At 35.3% G+C, this 15,451-nt stretch overlaps 1 protein-coding gene across 1 annotated transcript; it reads left to right on the forward strand.

The window, feature by feature from the left end:
- Nucleotides 1-12,147: 12,147 nt before the first annotated feature.
- On the forward strand, nucleotides 12,148-15,444 carry LOC119989965 (derlin-2.2-like). The gene is made up of 6 exons (XM_038835749.1): nucleotides 12,148-12,400; nucleotides 12,911-13,010; nucleotides 13,723-13,937; nucleotides 14,034-14,117; nucleotides 14,344-14,397; nucleotides 14,907-15,444. Exons 1-6 carry the CDS (start codon nucleotides 12,302-12,304, stop codon nucleotides 15,087-15,089), a joined length of 735 nt encoding a protein of 244 aa, XP_038691677.1. The 5' UTR covers nucleotides 12,148-12,301; the 3' UTR covers nucleotides 15,090-15,444.
- Nucleotides 15,445-15,451: the final 7 nt, after the last annotated feature.

The following is a 15,451-nucleotide window of genomic DNA, read 5'->3' on the forward strand; positions in this document are numbered from 1 at the left end:
TCATAGACCGTAAGATGTAAAACTTATCAAATCTGATCCTTCAAATATATAACCGTTTGTCTCGAAATAAGCTCCAAAATATCTCCTCTTCAAGGACTTTACTGATGGTGTTGGCACATTTATAGAGATGGCGTTGATGACAGCTGTTTCTCCAAGAGATTTTAGCTCCATTCTCTTTGCATTTGAATTTAAGACAAATTTGAACTTCAACCAATATTGTAAATTCCAGGTCTGAAATCTTGCCTTTATAGCTGAATGTGCAGCTCCAGAATGTCCTAGGACCAAGTCCATTCTTGGGTAGCTGGATTACATTTCTCCTTAGAACCAAGTCCTGGTCATGACTGAACTCCCAACACATTGTACCTACTAAGAGTTTGGTGTATAGACACCTCATTTTGGCTTGTAAGCTTGTAAAAGCTTCATGCCTTGCACTTAGGTAAATCAATAGAAATTGGATTCAACAAATTTTAATTTATGTATGATAAATCATAATAAGTACATTAGAATGTCCATGTCAAATTTCAAAGTAATATTCCTTCATATGATCATTCAATATAGAAGAGAAAGCTCAACTAACACAGTTTCGGGTTTTTCACAGATACAGCAACTTCGAACATAAGATTGAAAAGTAAGGAGGTGAAATTTGATCATTTACTCTGCATAAGATGTGTTCATTTATGTATTAATTAAATTCTAGTTCAAGAAACACATTAATCAGAATTCATATGACTAAGTTATGGCATTTGGAAGTTAGCTTGCGCAGACTAACTTTTCAGCAGTTTTATATGCACAATACATATCAGGTTCCAAATCACTCAAGTCACGTAAAATATGATGAATCATGATTATCTTGATCAAATAATATATTCTTAAAAATTAAGCATGATTATCAATACATATCAATTCACTTGCTTGATATATTTATAAATTCATTAAATAATCAAATAGCATGAGATGGTGAATCATCAAAATTATACATGTAGGACCTATGGTCCAACAATCTCCCCCTTTTTGATGATTTACAAAACCTAAATGATGAAAGAGCTATTCGATACCAATTGAATTTGATACCAAATGTAATGAATGCATTTATCTAATGCACACTCTTTTTTTTTTTTTTTTTTTTTTTTTTTTAATTTTTTTTTTATTATTTTTTTTTTTTTTAAATAAAAAATTTACTCCCCCTCAAGTAATGCACTCCCCCTTAAGTAATCAACTTTGACACCAAATGAAACGACTTCCTTTCTCCCATTAACTTTCAAAAAGTTATAAATATTAAAGTTATCATCATTTCAAAAGTTATACATATGAAACGACTTCCTTTCTCCCATTAACTTTCAAAAAGTTATAAATATTAAAGTTATCATCATTTCAAAAGTTATACATATTAAACACATATTTAAAGTTATCATCATTTCCTTTCTCCCCCTTTTTGTAATTAATCAAAAGGAGAGTGAAAGATAGGGGTGGACTTATGCAGTAAAAACAATTTAGAATCATGCTCAACTTTGGTTATGACAAGAAAAGATATAGAATAGACCAACACTCATGCAATTATGGTGCTTCTCTCATTCCTAAGGCACCTCTCAATTTGAGAAATCGTTCTTTTCCTAAAGGTTTAGTAAAAAGATCCGCAATATTATGTTCACTTTCTACATGCTCAAGCACCACATCACCTTTATGCACATGATCCCTAATGAAGTGATGCCTTATTTCTATATGCTTAGTCTTTCCATGATAAACCGGATTTTTAGTTAGATGGATGGCACTTATATTATCACAATGTATAGGAATGTGGTCAAATGCCATATTGAAATCAAACAATTGTTGCTTGATCCATAATATTTGGGCACAACAACTACCTATAGCCATATATTCGGCTTCGGTAGTACTTAAGGCAACACTAGTTTGCTTCTTGGAAAACCAAGAAATAAGCATCTCTCCTAGGTATTGGCAAGTACCACTTGTGCTTTTTCTATCTATTCTACATCCTCCATAATCAGCATCAACATAAGCATGTAAGACAAATGGAGATTCCTTATTATACCAAAGCCCTAATGAAGATGTGTTCTTTAAATACCTAAGAATCCTTTTTACAGCCACTAAGTGAGATTCCCTAGGATTAGATTGATACCTAGCACACATGCAAACACTAAACATTATGTCTGGTCTAGATGCTGTCAAGTACAATAAAGAACCAATCATAGACCTATACAACTTTTGATCTATCTCTATGCCTTCAAGGTCATATTCAAGTTTGATTCCCACTCCCATAGGTGTGGATGAACCTTTTGATAATTCCATTCCAAACCTCTTTAGCAAGTCATTTGTATACTTTGTTTGACTAATATGAATTCCCTTAGATGTTTGTCTAACTTGTAACCCTAGAAAGTAAGTAAGTTCACCCATCATGCTCATTTCAAATTCACTTTGCATGCAAGAAGAAAACTCATTACACATAGATTCACGAGTTGCTCCAAATATAATGTCATCAACGTAAATTTGTACTACAAGCAAATCATCACTATCATACTTCACAAACAAAGTCTTATCTATACTTCCACAAGTAAAACCTCTAGAAGTCAAAAAGTTTGATAGTCTTTCATACCAAGCTCGAGGAGCTTGTTTTAATCCATATAAGGCTTTATCCAACTTATAAACATGATTAGGATACTTGTTATTTTCAAAACCGGGAGGTTGTTTCACATACACTTCCTCATTTATCACACCATTTAAAAATGCACTTTTAACATCCATTTGAAATAATTTAAAACCTTTATGACAAGCAAATGCAAGTAGTAATCTAATGGCCTCCAACCTTGCAACCGGTGCAAAGGTTTCATCATAATCAATTCCTTCTTGTTGGCAATAACCTTGGGCTACTAACCTAGCTTTGTTCCTAGTCACTTTTCCATTTTCATCCATTTTATTCCTAAATACCCATTTGGTTCCTATAATAGTATGGTCTTCGGGTTTTGGAACAAGTTTCCAAACCCTACTTCTTTCAAATTGTTCAAGTTCCTCTTGCATAGCATATACCCAACCATTATCTAACAAAGCTTCTTTAATATTTTTAGGTTCTACCAAAGAAATTAAAGCAAAAGAATTTAAAGAGTTAAGATTAGAGTTGACCGTCGAAACCCTTTTTGCTCTTGGTTGTCGTCCTTCATGTAAATCACCAATGATTTGTTCTTTAGGGTGAGATTTCATAACTTTGTACCGATGAAGACCTACACTTGGTTCTTCTTGATCATCATTGGTATTTTCTTGAGGTGTATCGCTTTCTATAGGTTGTATCCATTCTTCACCACTTGGAGTAGCTTTATTTTGTGATATACTCATCTTTTCCATGCCTTCCACCAATGGTGCAGCATTTTGATCAACTAGACCCTCACGGGCTGCAATGTCTTCTTTTTCTTTTGAATGATCAAGTCCTTCAAAACCTGAAATTTCATCTTCTACAAGCACATTTGGACTAGACAAGGTCATATCATCAAACTTTACATGCACACTTACTTCAACATTTTTAGTTTTAGTGTTAAACACTCTATATGCTTTAGAATGTGAAGAATATCCTAAAAATATGCCAATGTCACTTTTTGCATCAAATTTGTCAAGATTATCTTTGGTGTTTAAAATAAAACATTTACAACCAAACACCCTAAAATAATCAACTTTTGGTCTTTTTCCATATAAAATTTCATAAGGAGTTTTATTTAATATTTTTCGAATAGATAATCTATTTGACACATAGCATGCATTATTAATAGCTTCGGCCCAAAAATATTTAGGTAAATTATATTCAAGCAACATAGTTCTACCCAATTCTTGAAGTGTCCTATTCTTCCTTTCAACAACTCCATTTTGTTGAGGTGTTCTAGGAGCACTAAAATTATGTGATATACCATATGAGTCACACAATGCATCAAATCCATGATTTTCAAATTCTCCTCCATGGTCACTCCTAATTTTAGAAATATGCAAGTCAAATTCATTTTGCAATTTCTTTAATAAAATTTTAAAAACATGCAAAGCATCATTTTTATGTGCAATAAATAAACACCATGTAAATCTAGAAAAGTCATCTACAATAACAAAAGCATATTGTTTCCCACCTAAACTTTTAATTCTACTAGGTCCAAATAAGTCTAGATGTAACAATTGTAAAGGCCTAGAGGTACTAACAACATCTTTAGACTTAAAAGACTCTTTACATTGCTTTCCTTTAACACAAGCATCACACATATCATTTTTGTTGAAAATTAGTTTGGGCAGCCCCCTAACTAAGTCTTTTGCATATAATTTTTGCAAAGTAGATATACCAATGTGTCCTAATTTCCTATGCCAATACATAGTACTATCACTAGATGCAATCAAACATGGAATATTTTCACTACAAGAAGACTTAACATCAATCACATAAACATTTTCACATTTTTTACCAAATAAAATAGCTTCACCATTTTCGTTCTTAATCACACATCTAGAGCCTTTGAAATTAATTTCATAACCTTTATCATCTAGTTGACTAACACTCATTAAATTAAATGATAAATTATCAACATAAAGAACCTTATCAAGAGTGTAGGAAGAGTTACCTATGGATCCAATACCTAGGATCCTACCTTTAGAATTGTCCCCGAAGGTGACATATCCTCCATTTTTCTTTCTCACCAAATTTGTGAAGAGAGAGACATCCCCGGACATATGCCTTGAGCACCCACTATCCAAGTACCATTTGCATGGTTCAAATTGTGATTTGAAGCACACCTAAACATGTAAATTTAAGATACCTTAGGTATCCAAGCCTTGGATCCTTGAAGGTTAGTGAGCACAACAACAAAAGAATGAACATTCACATCAAAAGTTTCTTTTACATAAGCTCTCTTTTCCTCATATTTTAAATTCATAGGAACCCAAAACTTCTTTACTTTCATTTTCTTGACCTTAGGGTGTGTGACCCTAGTGAAGGAAGTGTGACCCGTGAGAGCCACATCCTTGACCATGGCATTTGTGCCATTCAAAGTCTCATGTAGCTTCATAGGATCATATCCTAATCCACTTTTATCCAAATAATGTCTTTGAGAAGCAAGCAATATATCCAAAGATTTGGAACTCATAGAAAATTTCTCAAATTGCAATTCAAGATCCTTGTTCTTAGATTTCATAACATCAAGTTCATTGTGCAAAGAAAATGCATTAGACATGAGTGTGCATTTATGTTCATCCCATGTCTTTAATTCTTCTTCCAAGTCATGCAACCTAGCTTTAAGCTCATCATATTCATTTAATTTTGAAAATTTCAGATCTGTCCCAGAGGCATCAAAATCAAACACGCATGTTTTCCCTTTTAAAAATTTGTTTTCTTCAATCAAGGCATCAAGGGATAATGTAAGGTCATTTACTGTAACATTTACAGCATCATTGGAGATGTTTGAAGTAAGCATGCTCAATTCATTTCTAAGTGTTTCATTTTCTTTCAAGGATACATCACACCGAGCATTTATTTTACAAAGTTTTGCATGCATGTCAACACAATCATTTAAGTGCTCATGCTCAACTTTCTTAAGTCTGGATGTCTCTTTCTTAGCAAGCTTGTATTTTGACATTAAATCACCAAAAGAATCACATAACTCATCATAAGCATCTTGCAATTCATCAAAGGAAAGAGAGTTAGAAGTTACCATTTCATCCGTGGGAGAAGAGGATTCTTCTCCTTTTGCCATAAGACAAAAATTTGCCCTTATCTCCATCTCTTCCTCACTTGATGAATCATTTGAAGATGAATCATCCCATGTAGCCTTAAAAGCTTTCTTCTCCTTCTTCTCACTCTTTCCTTTCCTATCCTTACCCTTAAATTTCTTTTTGTTCATCTTAGGGCACTCGGCTATTATGTGTCCTACCTCTCCACACTTATAACAAGTAGGTTTCTTTCTCTCTTTCTCCTTATCCTTGTCTTTTGAAAACTTCCTATTCTTAAAACCACCTCTCTTATTTTTTAAGAACTTCTTAAATTGTTTAGTTAGAAAGGCAACCCCTTCCATATTATCTTCACTATCATCTGAGTCACTAGACTCACTCTTTTCAACCATTAGAGCTATCCCCTTTTTTTTAGGAACATCTTCTTCCACTTCATTCATCATCTCTAACTCATGAGTCATTAGACTTCCTAACAACTCCTCTATCTTCAATGTTCTAAGATCCTTAGCTTCCTTTATCGCCGTGACCTTTGTATTCCATACCTTAGGCAAACTTCTCAAGATCTTTTGAACTTTATCCTTATCCGAATAAGGCTTTCCTAAAGAAGCAAGTTCATTACAAATACAAGTAAGCCTAGCATACATATCACTAATTGACTCATTATCATTCATCTTAAAAAGTTCATATTTAGTGACAAGCATGTTAATTTTGGAATCCTTTACTTGGGAGGTCCCCTCATGCCTCAACTCAAGCATCTTCCAAATTTGTTGTGCACTTGTGCATGTGGAAATGTGTTCATACTCACTACGAATCAAAGCAATATGCAAAAGATTAATAGCCTTTTCATTTATGGATACTTTCTTATCATCTTCACTTGTCCACTCACTTTCATCTTTCTCTACAACCTTTCCTTCTTCAATTTTCGTAGGTATAAATGGTCCATTTTCAATAACCCTCCATAAGTTCAAATCATTTGACCTAAGGAAAATTTTCATCCTATTTTTCCAAAAACCATAGTCTCTCGCTTTGAAGAGTGGAGGTCTATTCATGGAAAGGCCTTCGACCTCATAATATGAGCTAGAAGGTGTGTATGCCATCAAATTTGCTAATTCGGATGTTAATCCTACTTTTAGCTAACCTCGCTCCGATACCAATTGATGGACCTAGGCATACACAAGAGGGGGGGTGAATTGTGTCCCCAAATTCCAAGTTAGGAATCCCCTTTAAAAATTCAATCAAATTAATCTCAATTTAACAAATAGCACACAATTTGGACTATAATAATTATCCTAATCAAGATTCAATCCAATGCACAATGTGATGCAATATTTTGAATGATTGAATATCAAATAATCAAGAATTCCAAAAACCAGATTTTTTTTTTTTTATTTTTTTTTTTTAAATAACACCTTGCGCACAGATTTTGCAACACAGATTTCACTTATCAAACGATGTCGAAATGCAACGAAATTTTATGTGAAATATCACAACACCTTGATAAATACTATATCAAAAATTCAGATTAAAATTCAAAGTCTAGCTATGTGAACAATGTACGGACAGATTTGTGATCCAGAAAATTCTACAATCAAAACACTTAACCTAATGGTTTAGAGAAACCTTAACTACTGCAATTTACAACCTTAAACAAATTATCACCACACAAGGACAGAAAATCAGTTTTAATGTAAGGTCTTGCAATGACCAAAAATAGTTCAGAAAGCAATTAAACACTTAATCAATCAACAAGCAAGCAAGACAATCAAGAAAGTCGACACAACAATTTATAGTAGTTCGGAGATCCTTCTCCTACGTCTACTACCTAGGTTCACCAACCTAGGATTTTCCAACTTCCACTAAAGATGTGGCTTTCACAAGCTCACCACAAAAGCTTACACAAGGGCTTCAAGGTTACCCCCAACCTAGGAATTTCAAGCTAATTCCCAAACTTCCACACTAAGGTTTTAAGAAAACCCAAAAACTTTCACACGGAAAGGATAAGTGGTTAAGCTCTAGGTTCTCTTAAGAAAGTGTTTAGAATCACACAATAAGAGAACTCTTAAGGATTTTTCAACAATGAATGCTCACTGGTAAGGATTTAGGTGAAAAATGGCGCTCTCAAACTTTTTTTTAGTAGATTTTCAAGTAAGAAGGCTTGAAGAATGAATGATCAAATCTATAGCTAAATTCAGCACTACCTCTTGAGTAGAGGCTTAAAGATTTTATGATGACCACTCTCGATTAAAAATGGATTTCACACCTTTTGATTGAAGAAAAAAAATTTCACCTTAATGATTGCTTCTACCAACCGGAGAAGAAAAGGAATCCCTTTTTGATGCACTTTTCTCTTACTAGCTCAGCCATTGGATTAGTCTTAATCTTCAATCTCAGCCTTCAATTTCACATGCTAATCTGAATCATTGAAACAAATATATCATTAAATTATGACCTTCCATAAGATAGCCGTTGGGAGCATGCTTAGTCTTCAAAATGATTCTTCCATTCATGTGTTGTCACAAGCTCATCCTTTAGATCATAATCATTTCTTTAATCTGGACTCTCCAACTTAGCTTTAATCATAGACCGTAAGATGTAAAACTTATCAAATCTGATCCTTCAAATATATAACCGTTTGTCTCGAAATAAGCTCCAAAATATCTCCTCTTCAAGGACTTTACTGATGGTGTTGGCACATTTATAGAGATGGCGTTGATGACAGCTGTTTCTCCAAGAGATTTTAGCTCCATTCTCTTTGCATTTGAATTTAAGACAAATTTGAACTTCAACCAATATTGTAAATTCCAGGTCTGAAATCTTGCCTTTATAGCTGAATGTGCAGCTCCAGAATGTCCTAGGACCAAGTCCATTCTTGGGTAGCTGGATTACATTTCTCCTTAGAACCAAGTCCTGGTCATGACTGAACTCCCAACACATTGTACCTACTAAGAGTTTGGTGTATAGACACCTCATTTTGGCTTGTAAGCTTGTAAAAGCTTCATGCCTTGCACTTAGGTAAATCAATAGAAATTGGATTCAACAAATTTTAATTTATGTATGATAAATCATAATAAGTACATTAGAATGTCCATGTCAAATTTCAAAGTAATATTCCTTCATATGATCATTCAATATAGAAGAGAAAGCTCAACTAACACAGTTTCGGGTTTTTCACAGATACAGCAACTTCGAACATAAGATTGAAAAGTAAGGAGGTGAAATTTGATCATTTACTCTGCATAAGATGTGTTCATTTATGTATTAATTAAATTCTAGTTCAAGAAACACATTAATCAGAATTCATATGACTAAGTTATGGCATTTGGAAGTTAGCTTGCGCAGACTAACTTTTCAGCAGTTTTATATGCACAATACATATCAGGTTCCAAATCACTCAAGTCACGTAAAATATGATGAATCATGATTATCTTGATCAAATAATATATTCTTAAAAATTAAGCATGATTATCAATACATATCAATTCACTTGCTTGATATATTTATAAATTCATTAAATAATCAAATAGCATGAGATGGTGAATCATCAAAATTATACATGTAGGACCTATGGTCCAACAGAGCCCCCGGCAAAGAGAAAACGTGGTCGTCCACGTAAGGATGAGAATCTGGTACCAGTGGACAGAGCTGTAACACTAACACCTGGAGCTGACAATGGGAAGAAAAACACACAGAGCTCTGGGGCAAGTGATGCGACACCGGCACATAATGAGGTGGTGGGTCAGCTGGTTTCTGGCATTATTGAAGGTTCATTTAAGGATGGATATCTTATTAATGTCAAGTTACCCAACAGTAACGTTAATTTGAGGGGTGCTGTTTTTCTTCCTGAGAGATCCATTCCGATTACTGCAGCAAATGATGTGGCTCCTCAGATACCAATGATCGATAGAGTGGAGATTGACATCACATCTCTAGACCAACAAACCAAGCTCCACGCTGTGTCTTCGATGGAGCAAAGTGATAAGACGCCTGCTGAGCTCAACAGTGAGGCATGCAGGGTGCCCAGCGAAGATAAACCCGTTGATCCTCTGTCTGGCATTCCCAGTTCAAGTGAAAAGGAGCCAACCTCTGTTATGTTGCCACTGGTTGATAGCATACATGTGAGTGCCACTGGTCTTTCTTCTGGTGAAAAGATTAAGCCTCAAATTGCAGGGTTCGAATCTGGAAACCAGTGTGCCTCTGTTTTGGCACAGTCAGACCCTAAAGTTCTTGAGCAGAACGATATGGTGACTGAAGCTTCTGGAATGGAAAAAGGGTCAAATATCCATGTAGAGATGACCGGAGCATCTGCATTCATAAACGAAATTTTGCCAGGTACGGAAACTGCCAAACAAGAGCTTCTTACACAAAGTCAGGGTGGGGATTCTGAAGTCAAGCATAATGACTCGGCTTGTGATGGATCGAAAAGCCCCGACCTTGAAGCTAACAAACCTCCTGCATTTGCTGAACCTGATGTCATTTCCGAACCTATTGGAATCAACATTTCATTGCAAAACCAGCTTTCGTTTATGGATGGTAAACCAGAAGACAATACTCCTCCAGAACTTGCTAGCGACATTGTTGGTGACAGTAACGCATCCAACTTGAACAGAATAGCTGCAAGTGATTCTGCTGGCATTACAGATACAAACTCACTCTCTCCCACCAGTGGTTCTGAACCCAGTCTTGTAGCTTAAGGACCTGTTCCCCCAAAAGTGGTGGAACCAGAAGTCCGTGCCTCCAACATTTTGGACTGTAATACCAATGACGCCATTGCGCACCAACAGAATCTTAGCTCTGTCACAGACCCTGTAAGGTTTCAAGGAATAAAACATGCAATGCTAGTTAGAACTTAGAATGGCAGTTGAGTATTAGGTTATGGGGTTTCATGCGCGCAAACATAACGGTCCAAGTTTAGAATGGTCTGTTAAGAAAATGGTTGGTAAGCAAAATGAAGTTCTGATTTTTTATATAATATGTTTTATATTTTTTCCCACTAATTGTCACGTATGCCAAAATAATTATTTAGTATATCCACTTAGCATTTGAATAGGAAACATATGGTTATTTTATTTTTAAACGGAAAATTGTCAAAATTAGGGAAGGAAAAAACAAAAAGAAAGCGAAAAATACTCCATGAGGGTATTTTCCTATCTGAACCAGAAAATGCAAAATGGTTTGTTAGTGAACTGCACGCGTTCGCTGATTGGTTTTTGTTTGTCATTTCACGATAGATTCCAAAACCAGTAATACGAATTCACTGCTGTTCACATTCATGTAAGACTCGCTTTCACTTTCATTTTTTTAACGGACAATTGGCAATAAGAGCACTTTAGACAACTTAATTGTAAAAAGGTCATGGACATTTTTAAAATTGTAAAAAAGTACAATTTAAGGGTAATTTGGTCATCTGACTTAAGATATTTTTTAGTTTATACCTACAATACCCTCCTTCTTCTTCTTCTTCTTCTTCTTCTTCTTCTTCTTCTTCTTGTCCCTCCAACTATCCAACTTCCTCTCTTTCTCTCCTTCTTCTCTACTAAAAGTTATCTCCTTCTTTCTCTTCTTCTTCTTCTTCTTCTTCTTGTTCTCGATCTGAATTTGTTCTTCGTTGCCTTCTTCTCCGTTTTTGGTCGAGTTTCTCCTCTCTTCATCGCCTTCTTCGTCGTTGCTCAATCTGGACTGCGTCGAGTTGCTCTGCCTTGTTTTTGACAGATCTGGACGATGCTTCGTTGTTCAATCTGGGCTGTGCTTTGTTTTTTTGCAGATCTGAACTCTGGTTCGTTTTTTACAGAGATGTATCACTATAGTATCACTATAGTATCACCATAGTATCACCAACACCAAAAAATCACTAAAACGATACAATGAAACTAGTATGCATACTTCATCTTCCTAATTACTTTTCCTTTCTTGATTTTCTTTTCTTGGTTACCTCTCTTATTCGTTTTGGAAAAACATTTACAAGTGCAGAGATGTATCACTATAGTATCACCAACACCAAAAATTCATTAAAATGATGTAATTGAACCAATATGCATACTTCTTCTTCCTAATCACTTTTCTTTTCTTGGTTTTCTTTTGGTTTGTACATCTCTTACTCGTTTTGGAAAAACATTTACAGCTGCAGAGATGTATCACTATAGTATCACCAACACCAAAAATCCACTAAAATGACATAATTGAACTAGAAAGACATGTAATGCAATCAAATTTACATTCTAACATTTATATCATCATTTTATAAGCAAAAGATATAAATTGAACACTAAATTGGATCTTCTATTTAAAAGTATCACTATTGTATCACAATTCGTGGAGAGAGAAAATCAAATTTGAGGTTATTTTGATAAAAGATGATCCCAGTGTACTTTTTTAAAAGGATGTTTTAGTGATTGCACTTTTTTACAATTAAGTATAATCTGGTGTACCGCCTCCAAAAATCCCTTTTTTTAATTTGGTTCCTCGTCCGATGAGACTCTAGACCGACCTTCAAAAATCAAAGCCCCCGGTCACCGGTATCTTCGCCTTTTGCAACCCTAAGAAAGAAGAAGAAGAATCAGCATCGGTTTTTGTGATTCAGAGAAGATAATCAACAATCTTGATTATGGCTCAAGCTGTGGAAGAATGGTACAAGCAGATGCCCATCATCACCCGTTCATATCTCACGGCTGCTATCGTCACGACTATCGGTTGCTCTCTCGATGTATGCTTCTATTTATTCTGTTTTTACGTTTTGTTTATCTGGTTTTCGTTTTTGGTTCTATTTGGGGATACGTGTTCGCCTGATTCTTTATGAAGGGTTAACGAGTTTTATTGTTTTGACCTCGAGAAGTTTGTTTCTTTCCAAGTGGGTTTAATTATTTTTGGCTGATTTCAACTGGGTTTGTTTTAATTCTAAGAATTATTGGCTTTTCCCATTGATTTCAATGTAAGTTGTCATGAATTCTCCCTTCTTTAAATCCAACCCCTGAATTTTTACTGGAAATCTTTCGGGGAGCTGATAGTTTCAATTTTTCCTGGATGTCATTTATGGAGTAAGTGGGCTAATGGGATTTGATCCGTTAGGTTAGGTTTTTGGAATTCTTTGGGTGTGTTCCTTTGGGGTTCAGACCATATAAGTGTTTCTTTGTCCATTTTTTTGGGCAATAAAAGATGGATGAGGAACTCTTAATGTTGGTTCTCTTAATTTTGTTTGGCCTTCACATGTATGCAGATAATATCTCCCTATCATCTGTACTTGAACCCTAAACTTGTCATCAAGCACTATGAGATATGGCGCCTCGTCACCAACTTTTTGTACTTTCGCAAAATGGGTAAGTCTAAGCTTTTGTTGAGTTTGAGCTTCATGGTCTCTTCATTGTGGAGAACGGCTGCTTCTTGTCTGATGCGTTTCATTTGCTTCTCTAATGTCCAAGTCCAACCATTTGGCTCTAGGGTACTTTTGGTTTTATGAAAAAGCATGTTGTGTAAACCTGTGTACTCAATTGCAGACTATTTTCATTAGATGTTGTCGTGGGTAAAGTTTGCTGCTTTGCAGCAAAAGAAAGTTAACATAAATTTCACTATTGCAATGTTGACTATTGATATTTAATTTCACACTCTCTTCCCCTAATTTTGAAATTACCTAGCTTGAAGCTCAGATTCAGGAAAAGGTGTCGAACAGCCCCATTGCAGAAGTGAGAGGGAAAAAAAAAAGGAAGAAAATGATGCATAAATAATAGAAAATGCGTTTATCTGAAGTCTAATAAATAACATATACCTATCCAGCATGCATACACAGATGCATGGGGTGTTCAACCTACACGTGTTTCTTTTCCTAAAACCTAAATAACATATGCATTTGCCAATGTGTTTGACATTTAATGGTTGCTAGAAAGCTCTAACGGGAATTTGTAACTGTATTCTAATTGTCACGTTTATTTTCCAGTAGTATATTGTGTGCATGTTAATTACTTCATTGCAATTGATGTTAGTTCATTTTCATCAATATTTGTTCTCTCACATCTAATTTCTTTTTAATGCCAGACTTGGACTTCTTGTTTCACATGTTTTTTCTTGCTCGATACTGCAAGCTTCTTGAAGAGAATTCCTTCAGGGGAAGGACTGCAGATTTCCTTTACATGCTTCTCTTTGGCGCAACTGTTTTAACTGGCATCGTACTTCTGGGAGGGATGATACCGTATCTGTCGGAATCCTTTGCAAAAATTATATTCCTTAGCAACTCACTCACATTTATGATGGTTTGTCTGTGCTACTCAAAGTCTAAAATACTATATTGTTGGTTGTGTTTTCAGCTTGTATCTTGAGAAGCATCTTAATTACCTAATCTGTTACAGGTTTATGTCTGGAGCAAACAAAACCCATTTATCCATATGAGTTTCTTGGGCCTCTTTACCTTCACAGCTGCGTACCTTCCATGGGTGAGCAAGCTTCTTCTTTTTGTCATCGTTTTTCTGGATCAATATATTTGGATTCACTTATGGTATTCGTTATTATAATTTTTCCCCAAAGCTGATTGGATCAAAGTTTAAGTTCTTATTGCCAAATTTCCATCGGAGGCACCCATAATTATGGCTTTTATCTTTTCCCTATGTCTTTCACTCTATTTGTCTCAGTAGTTGACTGGTTCTCTTGTTGCGGATGTAGGTTCTTCTTGGTTTTTCTGTTCTTGTTGGTGCCAGTGCATGGGTGGACTTATTGGTACGTTTTCTGTTCTTAAATCCTTATTCTGGAAGAATGTAGCAAATTATGTTTGTAAATCCCTGTTTATACATAGATTTTCTGCACTAGCTTAACATCTTACATGTTGGAGAGCAAAATTCTTGGCTATTGTATTTTTTTATACTGTTGTAAATATTGGAGCTTGTTAAGTTCTTTGTTTCTACAACCTGATAAGAACTTTTTCGGAACCCTAGTGTAGTTTCTGGACTTTAATATGTAAGAATCATATAGATCTCTCTTTTTTCCCCATCTAAATGATTGCCTGTCATTGTGAGTGAGGGCTAGAATGCATACCAGGTTTTCTTATTCTATATATGTGTGTGTTTTGTGTGTACTAATAACTGGGTTTTGGAGGCAGTCCATCTGTTAGGTAGGAGTATGAGGCCCTGTTAATATTGTTGTGGATGTGTATTTTGCATCTGATGTCATTTATATTTCACTTTCTTCTCATTTTGTTTTCTAATATCAGTATATGTGTCGTGGTTCAGGGAATGATAGCTGGTCACGCCTACTATTTTCTTGAAGATGTTTACCCACGAATGACTGGTCGTCGTCCCCTACGAACTCCATCATTCATTAAAGCACTGTTTGCTGACGAGGATGTTGTTGTCGTGCAGCCTGCAAACGTGAGATTTGCGCCCCCTGCAGCTGAGGAAGTTCACCAAGACTAGTTTAGATTTTTCTGACCAGAAAAAACAGTGGACTAAGAAGTGTTGATTCTGGTTTTATTAGTCCGCGCTTGGAAACAATGGGGGGAAATGAGGAAGGTTGTTTGATGGTCAACCTTTGATGTGCCGATTGGCTTTGCTATGTGGTCTGACCATATTAGGTCAAGTTTGTATAGCACAAGTAGCCGGAAGACTTGGAGATGAGTTTTATAATTCTCAATAGATCGTATTTTGGCTAGGATAGATGCAATGAAAATGTATTTGTTCTCTCTCAACTTTTGGGTAGTTATACAGCCAATGTCTTTTATGTTCTTAATCTGAGAAAAAAAAAGAAATGCTGTGTGATGGTTCCTGAGCAGCTAAAT

The sequence above is a fragment of the Tripterygium wilfordii genome, chromosome 21 (assembly GCF_013401445.1).
Source record: "Tripterygium wilfordii isolate XIE 37 chromosome 21, ASM1340144v1, whole genome shotgun sequence".
NCBI classification, from domain to species: domain Eukaryota; kingdom Viridiplantae; phylum Streptophyta; class Magnoliopsida; order Celastrales; family Celastraceae; genus Tripterygium; species Tripterygium wilfordii.